A 15,359-nucleotide genomic window follows, 5' to 3' on the forward strand; every position below is an offset into this window, starting at 1 on the left:
GGCGGAAGTCAGGCGATGGGGGAGGGACGTCGGGTGATGGGGGAGGAACTTAGGAGGAGAGAAGTCGGGCGATGGGGAGGGACCTACGAGGAGGGAAGTCGGGCAATGGGGGAGAGACCTAGGGGGAGGGGCGATGGGGGAGGGGGAGGGGCGATGGGGGGAGGGACGTTGGGCGATGGGAGGGGGGGGGACCTCGGGCGATGGGGCACATTTTCTAATTGAAATATGAGTAAATTATGTTTTGACCACATTTAAATATTTTCTTCCAACATGGCTAACACTGTTAGGTTGGGGCTACACAGTAATTTTGGCCTTAACTGAGGTCGCGCAGCCAAAAGTCCCTCTATAAACCATCCCTACATTGCATTGGGAAATATTGCGATCCCGATGGTGGTAGACTGTGACAGGCAGGTCACAGAAAATCCAACTGGGTCTGACATCTAATGATCTGCTTGGCGCAGTACCGTAGGGATCACATTACCCTTGTTGCACTGTGATGCAGTAGCAGCACATCGCGATCTTTGGCCAGTGTTGCCGTCTAGCACGGACTTAATGCAACTGAGCAGTTTCTGAAATGGAGAACACAGCGTGCGCCTCTCCCCAGAGGACCTGACCTGTCCTGCGTTGTACAAGACAACCCATTGATTAGCATGAGCTATGTGTAATGCTTAATTTCCCCGGTGGTGGTGCTGAGGAGAGATTGACCACTTACTGATAGTTTTCCCGATAACTAGCAGTAGATCACCAGGGATCCCAGCAGGGGGGCTCTCTGTGATCAGGTTATTCCCACAGGACCCCTCTGACTAGTGCACATGCCCAGCCATAAGTTCATGGAAATGTAATCGGTTTCGCCAGAGGTGACTAGTTACGAGTCCCCTGTATGGGGGGTTGGGGGGTCCCGGTGTCCTGGGCGTCACTATCTACATCTAAGCCTCAGGTCTGGTCGTCTCATCATTGTGATGCCGGGAACATTACTTATCTTCCCCCACAATCAGTGCAGGATCGTCAGTTTTTTCCTGCTTTTCTGCGCCCGCTCCCCCCACGTCTGGTGTGCCTGACGGTGAGCCTCGCGTGCTGTAATATATTGTTCAGAGACCGCGTGTTGGCAGAGATTTCCCATCTTCTATTTCATCTTCCTGACTGGTTAGGGAACGTGTTTATTGCGGGGCCGCAGCATTGTCAGGCCTCATAGAAATCTGTGTCGTTAGATTTGCAAGATCAGTAACAGCGGCGGTGACAGCGAGGCATTGGCCTTATCACCGCCGCATTCAGAGGCGGCTGCCCTGGGACAGCGCTCCGGTGTCCTGCTGTGTATCCTGACAATGTTATCTGTCCTCTCAATATGCACTATCAAATGTCTGTCATGGGCACCGAAATTAATTTAATGTCACCTGAAGACATGCAATTAATCTTTCTGAGGTTTTCATAATACCTTTATAGAAAGAGGAGTCTGTTTGGAGGATTTGGATTTTGGGGCTTAGAAGAAGATAAGGGAAATTAATTTTTCATCGGGGTTAATGCCGGCGACAATAGTGTGAGCGAGGCGCTGTGGGAATTTGTCAAGTGTTGTCACTTCGGAATAATGCCGCTTAACGTCTCCTAGTTGTAATCAAGAGATGTGATTTCTGTTGAGAGGGATTAATCAATTTGCTCGGCGCTGGATGGATGTCGCCAGTATCTCTTCTTGGGGTTCGAGAGGGAAAATAAGATTTGATCTGTCAAATTGCAGGAAGCTGACAGCAACAGCACTTTGTATCCAGACTGAAGGCCCGGCCGCTCTCCATCTTCATCGCAGACGCGCTCCGCTATGAGCTATTCACAACATCTCTATTTTTCCACCTCGCAGACGGCTGATATTTCTTTAGCTTACGTTGAGCGGAAACCGCTTTTCTTTTCAGTGCCGATCATTTCTCCTTATTCGTGAGCCGCCTACCTGTCACATATTCCATCTAAAGAGCTTTCAGTCCTGAAATAAGAAGTCCTTGCTTCGTCCTCTTCAAGAAAACAAAAATCTGCTTGTATTTTCTAGGCCTCCTTCACACATCCGCATCTCCGGTACATCCATTTTCACCCATACCAGAGACACTGACACACGTAGACCCATTTAATCAATGGGCTTGTTTTGACACGGACCGTATGTATGTGTGGAGCACACGCGTGTCCGTGTGCTCCACACCGCAACATGTCTGTATTCTGCCAGCAGCACGGATGTCACACCGACCGCAAACTGATGTGATCTGTGTAGCATCAGTGTGACACGTACCGGACTAAACACGTTACTTAGAAATAAACATATATTTTTATACTCGCCTGTCTCCGGCGCTGCTGTCACACTTGCTTCCGGGCTCGCTCATTATGCTCATGAATATTCCCTGCACTAACTGTGGTTTAGAAGTAAGTCTGACAACAGCGCCGGAGACAGGTAAGCATACAATGTGCTGTCTGTTGCTATCCGGATGTCACACGGATCATCACTAGTTACGAGTACACAGCACCCGAGCATGGTAGTGCCCTCTCATCACTAGTTACAAGTACAGAGCAGCCGAGCATGGTAGTGCCCACTCATCACTAGTTACGAGTACCGAGCACCCGAGCATGGTAGTGCCCACTCATCACTAGTTACAAGTACCGAGCACGGTAGTGTCCACTCATCACTAGTTACGAGTACAGATCACCCGAGCATGGTAGTGCCCGCTCATCACTAGTAACGAGTACTCAGTACCTGAGCATTGTAGTGCCCGCTCATCAAGAGTAACGAGTACTCAGCACCTGAGCATGGTAGTGCCCGCTCATCACTAGTAACGAGTACTCAGTACCTGAGCATGGTAGTGCCCGCTCATCACTAGTAACGAGTACTCAGTACCTGAGCATGGTAGTGCCCGCTCATCACTAGTAACGAGTACTCAGTACCTGAGCATGGTAGTGCCCGCTCATCACTAGTAACGAGTACTCAGCACCTGAGCATAGTAGTGCCTGCTCATCACTAGTTACGAGTACTGAGCATTCGAGGATGGTAGTGCCCACTCATCACTAGTTACGAGTACCGAGCACCCGAGCATGGTAGTGCCCGCTCATCACTAGTTACGAGTACAGAGCACCCGAGCATGGTAGTGCTTGCTCATCACTAGTTACGAGTACCGAGCACCCGAGCATGGTAGTGCCCGCTCATCACTAGTAACGAGTACTCAGCACCTGAGCATGGTAGTGCCCGCTCATCACTAGTAACGAGTACACAGCACCTGAGCATGGTAGTGCCCGCTCATCACTAGTAATGAGTACTCAGCACCTGAGCATGGTAGTGCCCACTCATCACTAGTAACGAGTACTCAGCATCTGAGCATGGTAGTGCCCGCTTATCACTAGTAACGAGTACTCAGCACCTGAGCATGGTAGTGCCCACTCATCACTAGTAACGAGTACTCAGCACCTGAGCATGGTAGTGCCCGCTCATCACTAGTTACGAGTACTGAGCACCTGAGCATGGTAGTGCCCGCTCATCACTAGTTACGAGCACCTGAGCATGGTAGTGCCCGCTCATCACTAGTAACGAGTACTCAGCACCTGAGCATGGTAGTGCCCGCTCATCACTAGTAACGAGTACTCAGCACCTGAGCATGGTAGTCCCCGCTCATCACTAGTAACGAGTACTCAGTACCTGAGCATGGTAGTGCCCGCTCATCACTAGTAACGAGTACTCAGCACCTGAGCATGGTAGTGCCCGCTCATCACTAGTAACGAGTACTCAGCACCTGAGCATGGTAGTGCCCGCTCATCACTAGTAACGAGTACTCAGCACCTGAGCATGGTAGTGCCCGCTCATCACTAATAACGAGTACTCAGCACCTGAGCATGGTAGTGCCCGCTCATCACTAGTAACGAGTACTCAGTACCTGAGCATGGTAGTGCCCGCTCATCACTAGTAACGAGTACTCAGCACCTGAGCATGGTAGTGCCCGCTCATCACTAGTAACGAGTACTCAGCACCTGAGCATGGTAGTGCCCGCTCATCACTAGTAACGAGTACTCAGCACCTGAGCATGGTAGTGCCCGCTCATCACTAGTAACGAGTACTCAGTACCTGAGCATGGTAGTGCCCGCTCATCACTAGTAACGAGTACACAGCACCTGAGCATGGTAGTGTCTACTCATCACTAGTAACGAGTATTCAGTACCTGAGCATGGTAGTGCCCGCTCATCACTAGTAACGAGTACTCAGTACCTGAGCATGGTAGTGCCCGCTCATCACTAGTAACGAGTACACAGCACCTGAGCATGGTAGTGTCTACTCATCACTAGTAACGAGTACTCAGTACCTGAGCATGGTAGTGCCCGCTCATCACTAGTAACGAGTACTCAGTACCTGAGCATGGTAGTGCCCGCTCATCACTAGTAACGAGTACTCAGTACCTGAGCATGGTAGTGCCCGCTCATCACTAGTAACGAGTACTCAGTACCTGAGCATGGTAGTGCCCGCTCATCACTAGTAACGAGTACACAGCACCTGAGCATGGTAGTGTCTACTCATCACTAGTAACGAGTACTCAGTACCTGAGCATGGTAGTGCCCGCTCATCACTAGTAACGAGTACTCAGTACCTGAGCATGGTAGTGCCCGCTCATCACTAGTAACGAGTACTCAGTACCTGAGCATGGTAGTGCCCGCTCATCACTAGTAACGAGTACTCAGTACCTGAGCATGGTAGTGTCTACTCATCACTAGTAACGAGTACTCAGTACCTGAGCATGGTAGTGTCTAATCATCACTAGTAACGAGTACTCAGTACCTGAGCATGGTAGTGCCCGCTCATCACTAGTAACGAGTACTCAGTACCTGAGCATGGTAGTGCCCGCTCATCACTAGTAACGAGTACACAGCACCTGAGCATGGTAGTGTCTACTCATCACTAGTAACGAGTACTCAGTACCTGAGCATGGTAGTGCCCGCTCATCACTAGTAACGAGTACTCAGTACCTGAGCATGGTAGTGTCTACTCATCACTAGTAACGAGTACTCAGTACCTGAGCATGGTAGTGTCTAATCATCACTAGTAACGAGTACTCAGTACCTGAGCATGGTAGTGCCCGCTCATCACTAGTAACGAGTACTCAGTACCTGAGCATGGTAGTGCCCGTTCATCACTAGTAACGAGTACACAGCACCTGAGCATGGTAGTGTCTACTCATCACTAGTAACGAGTACTCAGTACCTGAGCATGGTAGTGCCCGCTCATCACTAGTAACGAGTACTCAGTACCTGAGCATGGTAGTGCCCGCTCATCACTAGTAACGAGTACTCAGTACCTGAGCATGGTAGTGTCTACTCATCACTAGTAACGAGTACTCAGTACCTGAGCATGGTAGTGTCTAATCATCACTAGTAACGAGTACTCAGTACCTGAGCATGGTAGTGCCCGCTCATCACTAGTAACGAGTACTCAGTACCTGAGCATGGTAGTGCCCGCTCATCACTAGTAACGAGTACACAGCACCTGAGCATGGTAGTGTCTACTCATCACTAGTAACGAGTACTCAGTACCTGAGCATGGTAGTGCCCGCTCATCACTAGTAACGAGTACTCAGTACCTGAGCATGGTAGTGTCTACTCATCACTAGTAACGAGTACTCAGTACCTGAGCATGGTAGTGTCTAATCATCACTAGTAACGAGTACTCAGTACCTGAGCATGGTAGTGCCCGCTCATCACTAGTAACGAGTACTCAGTACCTGAGCATGGTAGTGTCTAATCATCACTAGTAACGAGTACTCAGTACCTGAGCATGGTAGTGCCCGCTCATCACTAGTAACGAGTACTCAGTACCTGAGCATGGTAGTGCCCGCTCATCACTAGTAACGAGTACACAGCACCTGAGCATGGTAGTGTCTACTCATCACTAGTAACGAGTACTCAGTACCTGAGCATGGTAGTGCCCGCTCATCACTAGTAACGAGTACTGAGCACCTGAGCATGGTAGTGCCCGCTCATCACTAGTAACGAGTACTCAGTACCTGAGCATGGTAGTGCCCGCTCATCACTAGTAACGAGTACTCAGTACCTGAGCATGGTAGTGCCCGCTCATCACTAGTAACGAGTACTCAGTACCTGAGCATGGTAGTGCCCGCTCATCACTAGTTGTGACTGTTAAGTTTTTCTTTATTTAATCCTCTGGAGCAGATAAAATTGTATTTTAAAGGGAATATATATTTTTTTTAATTATGTGTTGTCCACCTGTGCTGCGCCGCTATGACATTCCCTGCATCACTCGCCATTCATTAGCACATTGTGTATAGCTGGGTATACACGATCCAACTTGTGGCAATAAATGACTGCTTGTCTGTTCCATATTGCTGATTAGCAGCCATTTAATAGCCAGTTTACATGGGCAGGCCGTGCTTTCACCCTTTAGTAATGGATCTCTCAGTGCGTATAGGCTGCCATTATTCTCGGCAGCGCTGGTCTTGTATTGAATGATGTGCTGTCGAGAATGTTTTTTTTTTTTTAAAGGGATTGTCCATTACTAGGATGACCCATTTTGAGTCCACGTTTCCCCCCAAATAAAATAAAAAAGCCTAGACTCCCCTCCGCAGCCGGCGCGGTTCCAGTGGGGCTAAAGTGATATATCGTGAGCACTGAGTATATCAACTCTGGCTTCTGTCTCCTGTCTATGGACAAACGAGTTAATCAACCAGAAGTGAGCGCTGCGGATGCCTCTCGCTTTCTGTTGATTGCTCCTGTGTCCGAAGATGAGGAGAAGGAAGCCGGTGCGGATTGGATGCGGAAGCTCGCATCATGTCACGAGAGCACCGGGAACGCGATTACCGACACCGCATTGACAGGTGAGTATAGACTTTATTATTTACCTGGGGGAAATGTGAATCAGAAGGATCTGTCCTAGTAGTGGAGAACCCCCGTAAGCAAGGCAATGGATCACTTGAGCGTTTTGCTCATTCATAGGGTGATCAGTAGACTGTACAATTATAGTGTTCCTAGAAACGCTCATTTTGAATAATTAAACATTAAAGGGGTTGTCCCATGAATAAAGTTGATTTTAATCAATACATGTTGGAATAATAATTTCCACAATTGGATGTGTCTAAAAAAAAATGTTCCTGTCCTGAGATAATCTTATAAATATGTCCCTGCTATGCACTGTGTAATGGCTGTGTCTGACCGTACAGGGACATGGTCTGATCACACCACATCTCCTGGGCAGGGGAGGACGGAAGAGAGTATAAAGACATTACAGCACGGGATCGCAAATAATTCTTTCTTTGAGGTAAAACAGTCAGGGAAATGTTTTACTTCACAGAAAGAATCAGCTGTAATTTATGTTCTGCTATCTGTATACTCTTACTTCCTCCCTTGCCCAGGAGATGTTGTACGATCAGACCATGCCCCTGTACGGTCAGACACGGCCATTACACAGTACACAGCAGGGACACATTTATAAGATCATCCTTATAAAAACCCTTTACGTTGTCTGTGTTGTGTTTTGTATAATAAAGCCATGCTAATTTTGACTTCAATTTCCTTTTCTAGGGGGAAAATATATCGCTGCAGGCTTCAGAGGGCATTCCACAAGTGCAGCTATCGCACCCCAGAGTCCAGCCTCAGCAGAGGATCCCGCCTCAGCAAAGAATCCCTCCACAGCAGAGAATCCCTCCACAGCAGAGAATCCCACCTCAGCAGAGGATTCCTCCCCAGCAGAGAATCCCCCCTCAGCAGAGGCCGCAGTTTCCACAGAGGATTCAACAGAAATCTGGGCCGGTGCGGAAAGTGACGCTGGGGCAAGGAAGTATTAATCAGCAGCAGAATCTGCCATTTCAGCAGCCGTATCACGTCAAGGCACGTCCGGTGTCTTCAATGACGGAGCCCGCATCCCCCCATGTGTTGAATACTATGCATGGACAGCATCTACCAAATAAGGTACAGTACAGGGAGGGGGAGGGGGGGGGGGTTAGGCTTTGTTTTGTGGCTTTAAGGCTATGTGTCCACGCTGCGGAAAATGCGCGGATTTTGCCGCGGATTTCTTGCGGAAAAGCCGCGGATTTTCCGAAAATCTGCAGCAGCGGCACTTCCCAGCCATTTCTGTGGCATTTTGGAAATGCTGTGCCCATGCTGCGGATTTTTCCGCGGCGGATTTGCCGCGGATTTTGATCCGGAAGAATCTGCAACATGTCAATTATTGCTGCGGATTTTGATCCGGATTTTGGCTATAGAATTGGGAAAAAAAAAATCCGCACCAAAATCCGCGGCAATTCAGCGGTAAATCCGCGGCAAATCCGCACCTTTGAAAAGGTGCGGATTTGCCGGGAAAGTCGCGGATTTTCATGCAGAAAAATCCGCAGCAACATTCTACCGTGGACACATAGCCTTAAGGGAACCAAACATCAGGATTTTCATGTATAAGGTGCAGCCAGTGCAGCACTGGCACTGTCAGGCACAGTGTGTACATACCATTAGTGGGCAGCTCGGGTGTGTAGGCTGTGAAATCCAAGTTTATAAAGTTTGAAAATTCATCATCTTTTTGATTGACGTGTGCACCTCTGCTGCTAATGTTCGGGCGGGTTATGCACGTGTATCCCCCCCCCACCCCCCCCCGCCGCATGTTCCTCCCTCTCTCTGGCTGTATGTAAATTTCTACTCTTCTGTTACAGGGCGTCGGAGTTAGCGCCTGCGCATAGTGCTTATCTCCGCCACTGTGTATCTGAAGCCCACAGTATTATTGTGCATGAGAGGGCGGCGCATGCGCCCTCGCTTCTTCAGATCTGTTGTGACCACGCGCGCTCCCGTGGTCACAACAGGACTGGCAAACAGCTGATCTTACCGATTAGCTGCAGCAGACGATATCGTAGCAGACGTCTGCTGCAGCTAATCGGTAAGATCAGCTGTTCTCCAGTCCTGTTGTGACACCGCGTGCACTCCCGCAGTCACAACAGATCTGAAGAAGCGAGGGTGTATGCGCCGCCCTCTCATGCACAATAATACTGTGGGCTTCAGAACCATGGCGCTGGAGACGAGCGCTATGCGCAGGCGCTAACTCCGACGTCGTGTAACAGAAGAGTAGAAATTTACATACAGCCAGAGGGAGGGAGCAACAGGCGGCGGGGGGATCCACGTGCATAACCCACCCGGACATTATCTGGAGAGGTGCACACGTCAATCAAAAAGTGCATGAATTTTCAAACTTTATAAACTTGGATTTCACAGCCTAAACACCCGAGCTGCCCCCTAATGGTATGTACACACTGTCCCTGATAGTGCCAGTGCTGCACTGGCTGCACCTTATTCACGAAAATCCTGATGTTTGCTTCCCTTTAATATTAGGGCATACACTGGAACCTTGGATTAAGAGTAACTTTGTTTGAGAGTGTTTTGCAAGACAAGCAAGGCTTTTTAAAAATTTGTAACTTGGTTTAAGAGCAATGCTTTGCAAGAAGAGCAAATTCCCACTGTGCACACTTCCGGTTGAGAAGCTCACCAAAGGACTTAATCAAAATAAGTTCACAGAAATAAAGCCACCAGCCAAAAAAAAATAGTCAAATAATGGCAAAAGCACATGCAAGATGCATCCGGCTCCCCATGATAAAGGTTGGAATTGCACAGGTGCAGAATACCTATAAAACAACCACCCACAGCCTAATATGTCAGGAGGGGCGGTTGCCGGCACTAAAACTGCACACTAATAAGATCTAATATAGGGCGTCAGTCACACAGATACGTGCAATGCACAGTGTCCAGGTAAAGCCTATTGCTCACACCCTTCTATTAGATCAGGCGGGCTACCCAGCACCTAAAAAGTGCACCGGCACAAAGGACAGATATCCCAGGGGGCGGCTGCATCCTGCGGAAATTGTGCCATAAAAAAAATAAAAAGTATAATAAATGTGAGATATTGGTCATATTTTGGCCAAAATACATAAGCTCGTAACCCAAACGTCAAGGGTCCCCACGCCGTGTGACTGACGCCCTATATTAGATCTTATTAATGTGCAGTTTTAATGCTGGCAACCGCCCCCTCCTGACATATTAGGCTGTGGGTGGTTGTTTTATTGGTATCGGTACCTAGGCAATTCCAACCTTTATCATGGAGGGCTGTATGCATCTTGTATGTGCTTTTGCCATTATTGGACCATTTCTTTTTGGCTGGTGCCTTTATTTCTGGTGAGGTTTTTTTTCTGTGAACTTAGGCACACGTCTGGTTCTGTCCTTTCACTGCGCTCTGACCCGCTCTGGTGATAACTTTCTGTCCATATGTAATGTACACAGTATACCATTGCACAGTACAGTATATACTATACAGCATGTCTATCAATTTGCATTTGTGGATACAGTATTGTACTTTATTGATAACCAGTGCAGCAGATTGCTTATACTGTACCTCTCTCACACCAACAATTCTATTGTAAGCTAATGTGCAGGTTAATTTGCTTTATATGTTTTTACTGTACTGCACAGTATTTTCTATTAGTGTACTGTAATATTTATATGAATACAGTGCATTATATTGTATTACTGTAATAAGTTTGTATAAATATATTTGGGTTGTGGAACGAATTATCTGTGTTTCAATTATTTCCAATTGGAACATTTGCTTTGATTTAAGAGTAACTTGGTTTAAGAGCTCACTCCCGGAACCAATTATGCTCATAATCCAAGGTTCCACTGTATTTGGATTTTAAAGAATAATTACAGAAGACAAACTCACTTCGGCTCTCTGTTGGCAGGTCATTATGCGAGGAAGAGGCAGAGGTGTAGGAGGACAGATGGGCCGAGGACGTCTGATGCCAAATAAACAAAATCTGCGTGTAGTGGAGTGCAAGCCTCAGCCCTGCATCGTGTCAGTTGAAGGGCTTTCTTCATCAACCACTGATCACCAGTTGAAGAATTTGCTGATGTCGGTGGGACCAATTCAGGTAGGTCAACCTTGGAGCGAGCCTTTGTCTGGAAGAAATGTCTGACTATGCAAAGATCTTTAACTTTTATTCTCCGGGAAGGATAACAATATATAGGTTCACAAAATGAAATAAAGCCCTCGCCAGACTCATTGTTAGGTTCTCACTGTGAGACGGCATTACTGTACTGATATGCGGGGTGATTAGGACATGATTGCTCCTTCTTGGTCTCAGCTTTATTGTTTACTGTTATAATTATAGTATTATTTGCAGGCATTAGAGGCACAAATAAAGTAGGTATTGGCAGAGACTAGCAGCGTATGTGAACACAGAGTGGATAGAAAGTAGATTTTTGGGGTCAGTGACTAGTCTAAAGCTGGGTTCACAAATAGCGACAACAACATCGCTGTTACGTCACCATTTTCTGTGACGTAACAGCGACCTTGTAAGTCGCTGTTATGATCGCTGCTTAGCTGTCAAACACAGCGACGCAGCAGCGATCATAACGTCGCTACATGTGCAGAGAGCAGGGAGCCGCGCACACTGCTTAGCGCTGGCTCCTTGCTCTCCTAGCTACAGTACACATCGGGTTAATTAACCCGATGTGTACTGCAGCTACATGTCACAGTGCAGAGAGCAGGGAGCCGCGCACACTGCTTAGCGCTGGCTCCTTGCTCTCCTAGCTACAGTACACATAGGGTTGATTACCCGATGTGTACTGCAGGAGCCGGCACTAGCAGCAAGGGCGGAGGCTGGTAACGAAGGTAAATATCGGGTAACCAGGGAATGGTCTTCCCTTGGTTACCCGATGTTTACCCTGGTTACAGCTTTCCGCAGCTGCCAGACGCCGGCTCCTGCTCCCTGCTCGCTTCATTTCGTTGCTCTCTCGCTGTCACACACAGCGATGTGTGCTTCACAGCGGGAGAGCGATAACGAAAAAATGAAGCAGGACATTCAGCAACGAGCAACGACCTCACAGCAGGGGCCAGCTCGTTGCTGGATGTCACACACAGCGACAGCGACGGGACGTCGCTGCAACGTCACAGAAAAGGGTGACGTAGCAGCCACGTTGTTGTCGTCGTCACTGTGTGTGACACCACCTTTACTCTAGGTGCTGCGTTTTTGCGGTGCGCTTTCTCAGGGACTCATGTTTATCACAGTTACCACTTTTTTGGCTTTCAGATCAGTTTTTTTTCCCCTACAAATTTTGGCACACTTTGCACAATTTTTTTTAAAATATATTTTTATTCTATTTTTTTAAACCAACAACACGTAATCATTACATAGAACAAAGCCATGAAGAAGATTCAGCAATTAAATATTTGAATCTTAAAGGGAACCTGTCACCAGTTTTATGACCTATAAGCTGCGGCCACCGCCCTTGGGCTCTTATATACAGCATTCTAACATGCTGTATACAAGAGCCCAGGCCGCTGTGTACAACATAAAAAATACTTTATAATACTCACGTAAATGGTCGCTGCGGTGGATGTGGCTCAGATAGGAGTCTTTGTCCTTCGGTGCCTCCTGTTTAGGCCATCTTCATCCTCCTTCTAAGGCTATGTGCGCACTAGGCGTTTTTGCCGCGTTTTTAGCGGCGTTTTTTACCGCGTTTTTGTGCTGAAAACGCAGTGACATTGCTTCCCCAGCAATGTCAATGGGTTTTCATAAGTGCTGTCCCCACACAGCGTTTTTTTTTTAGCTGCGTTTTTGTGGTGACCACAAAAACGCAGCATGTCAATTATTTCTGCGTTTTTCACTGCGTTTTTCACTCATTGAATTCAATGAGATGTTAAAAACGCAATGAAAAACGCATATAGCCGCGTTTCTATGACTAAAAACGCAGCTATACACGCAAGGGGTGGGCACTACAGTGACGTGTACAGGAAGAGGATTCCTTCTGTTGGTAAACACAGAAGCATGAATCCTCCTGGTACCGTCACCGCTGCCTCCACCTCCCGCCCTGTGCATGTCAGCTCCGTGCGGCGCCATGTACAGGCAGGAGGTGGAGGCAGCGGCGAAAACCAAAGTGAACAGTAGAAAAATAAAAAAAATGTCATATATACTCACCTGTCCGCAGGGTCCGGTGCCATGCCCGCTCCCAGCTCCTCCCGGTACCGCCGCTCTGGCTGTGTGCAGTCTCCCCGGCCGGCAGGACCTTGCTTGCAGGACCTGGCGAGGGATCACCTGATGCAGTCACCTGACGCATCAGCTGATCGTAGTCTCGCCGGCTTTTTCCTGCCCGGCCGGCTATCAGCTGATCCTGCCGTCAGGGGACTTCATCAGCTGGATCAGCTGATTACCGGCAGCTGCTGCAGCGATCGGACGGGATCAGACTCCTGTCCAATCGATCGCTCCAGGAGCTGCCGGTCATCAGCAGAGCACATAAGTGAGTATTATTATTTTTTTTTTTCTACTGATGCATCAGCTGATTGTATAATCGGCTTTTATACAATCAGCTGATGTGTGATGTGATTCAGGCTTTTGAACCTGACACATCATCTGATCGCTTTGCCTTCCAGCAAACCGATCAGATGATATTGGATCCAGATTGGACGGCGCGGGACCCTGACCCAGGATTACTACGGAGGGGGGTTAATTTCAATAAAGATGGAGTCACTAATTGTGTTGTGTTTTATTTCTAATAAAAATATTTTTCTGTGTGTTGTGTTTTTTTTTTTATCATTACTAGAAATTCATGGTGGCCATGTCTAATATTGGCGTGACACCATGAATTTCGGGCTTAGGGCTAGCTGATAATATACAGCTAGCCCTAACTCCATTATTACCTAGCTAGCCACCCGGCTTCAGGGCAGCTGGAAGAGTTGGATACAGCACCAGAAGATGGCGCTTCTATGAAAGCGCCATTTTCTGGGGTGGCTGCGGACTGCAATTCGCAGTGGGGGTGCCCAGAAAGCATGGGCACCCTGCACTGTGGATTCCAATCCCCAGCTGCCTAGTTGTACCCGGCTGGACTCAAAAATTAGGCGAAGCCCACGTCATTTTTTTTTTTTAATTATTTCATGAAATAATTAAAAAAAAAGGGCTTCTCTATATTTTTGGTTCCCAGCCGGGTACAAATAGGCAGCTGGGGGTTGGGGGCAGCCCGTATCTGCCTGCTGTACCCGGCTAGCATACAAAAATATGGCGAAGCCCATGTAATTTTTTTTTCTTTTTGGGCAAAAAACTGCATACAGTCCTGGATGGAGGCTGCTGAGCCTTGTAGTTCTGCAGCTTCTGTCTGCTCTCCTGCATACACTAGTGAATGGAGGATGCTGAGACTTGTAGTTCTGCAGCTGCTGCCTGCTCTCCTGCATACACTAGTGAATGGAGGATGCTGAGACTTGTAGTTCTGCAGCTGCTGTCTGCTCTCCTGCATACACTAGTGAATGGAGGATGCTGAGACTTGTAGTTCTGCAGCTGCTGCCTGCTCTCCTGCATACACTAGTGAATGGAGGATGCTGAGACTTGTAGTTCTGCAGCTGCTGTCTGCTCTCCTGCATACACTAGTGAATGGAGGATGCTGAGACTTGTAGTTCTGCAGCTGCTGTCTGCTCTCCTGCATACACTAGTGAATGGAGGATGCTGAGACTTGTAGTTCTACAGCTGCTGTCTGCTCTCCTGCATACACTAGTGAATGGAGGATGCTGAGACTTGTAGTTCTGCAGCTGCTGTCTGCTCTCCTGCATACAATGAACATTTTGAAGAAGGAAATGACATCAGACCTTTTTTTTTTTTTTTTTTTTTCATCAACAATCTTTAATGGCATTGTGCACTGATTAAAAACGCAGTGAGCAAAAACGCAGCAAAAAACGCACCAAATCGCGGCAAAAACGCATGCGTTTTTGCCGCGTTTTTTTAGCCGCGGGTGCGTTTTTTAGACAAAAACGCCTAGTGCGCACATAGCCTAAAGCCTCGTTGCATGACACGTCTACATCATACACACTCGCCGGTCCCGCGCAGGCGCACTACAATACTTTGGTCTGCCCTGCTCAGGACCAGAATGCCGGCGAGCGTGTATGATGTCGGACGCATCATGCACCGCAGCTTCAGAAGGACGACAGAGGCGGCGACAAAAATGTCCGAAAGAGGCTGCGCTGGCACCAGAGAATGAAGACGCCCATCTGAGCCACATCCACTGCAGCGACCGGTTTAGGTAAGTATTATAAAGTGTTTTCTATGTTCTACACAGCAGCCTGGGCTCTTATATATAGCATGTTAGAATACTGTATATAAGAGCCCCCTGGTGGTGGCCGCAGTTTAAAAAGCAAAAAACTGGTGACAGGTTCCCTTTAAACATTTCTTAATTTCTCAGATCATAGAAAGGGAGGCAGTTACCCCTTAATAATTCCCCCCCTATTAAAGTTTGCGGATTCTTTCGGACATAACCATTATCATAATGTCTAGCAACCCCCCCCCCCCCCACCCCACCTCCAGAGCATCCAAAGTACTCTTTAGTTTCTCAGT

The 15,359-nt window shown here is 47.9% G+C and overlaps 1 protein-coding gene across 4 annotated transcripts in view; it reads left to right on the forward strand.

The window, feature by feature from the left end:
* RBM33 (RNA binding motif protein 33) overlaps positions 1-15,359 on the forward strand; it is a 222,529-nt gene that overhangs the window by 167,317 nt on the left and 39,853 nt on the right. For all 4 annotated transcript variants that reach the window (XM_075315440.1, XM_075315441.1, XM_075315442.1 and 1 more), the window contains exons 16-17: positions 7,537-7,923; positions 10,725-10,913. In XM_075315440.1, coding sequence (XP_075171555.1) covers positions 7,537-7,923; positions 10,725-10,913 — 576 coding nt within the window. The remainder of the gene's footprint in view (positions 1-7,536; positions 7,924-10,724; positions 10,914-15,359) is intronic.

This window comes from Anomaloglossus baeobatrachus, chromosome 6 (assembly GCF_048569485.1).
Source record: "Anomaloglossus baeobatrachus isolate aAnoBae1 chromosome 6, aAnoBae1.hap1, whole genome shotgun sequence".
Lineage (NCBI taxonomy): Eukaryota > Metazoa > Chordata > Amphibia > Anura > Aromobatidae > Anomaloglossus > Anomaloglossus baeobatrachus.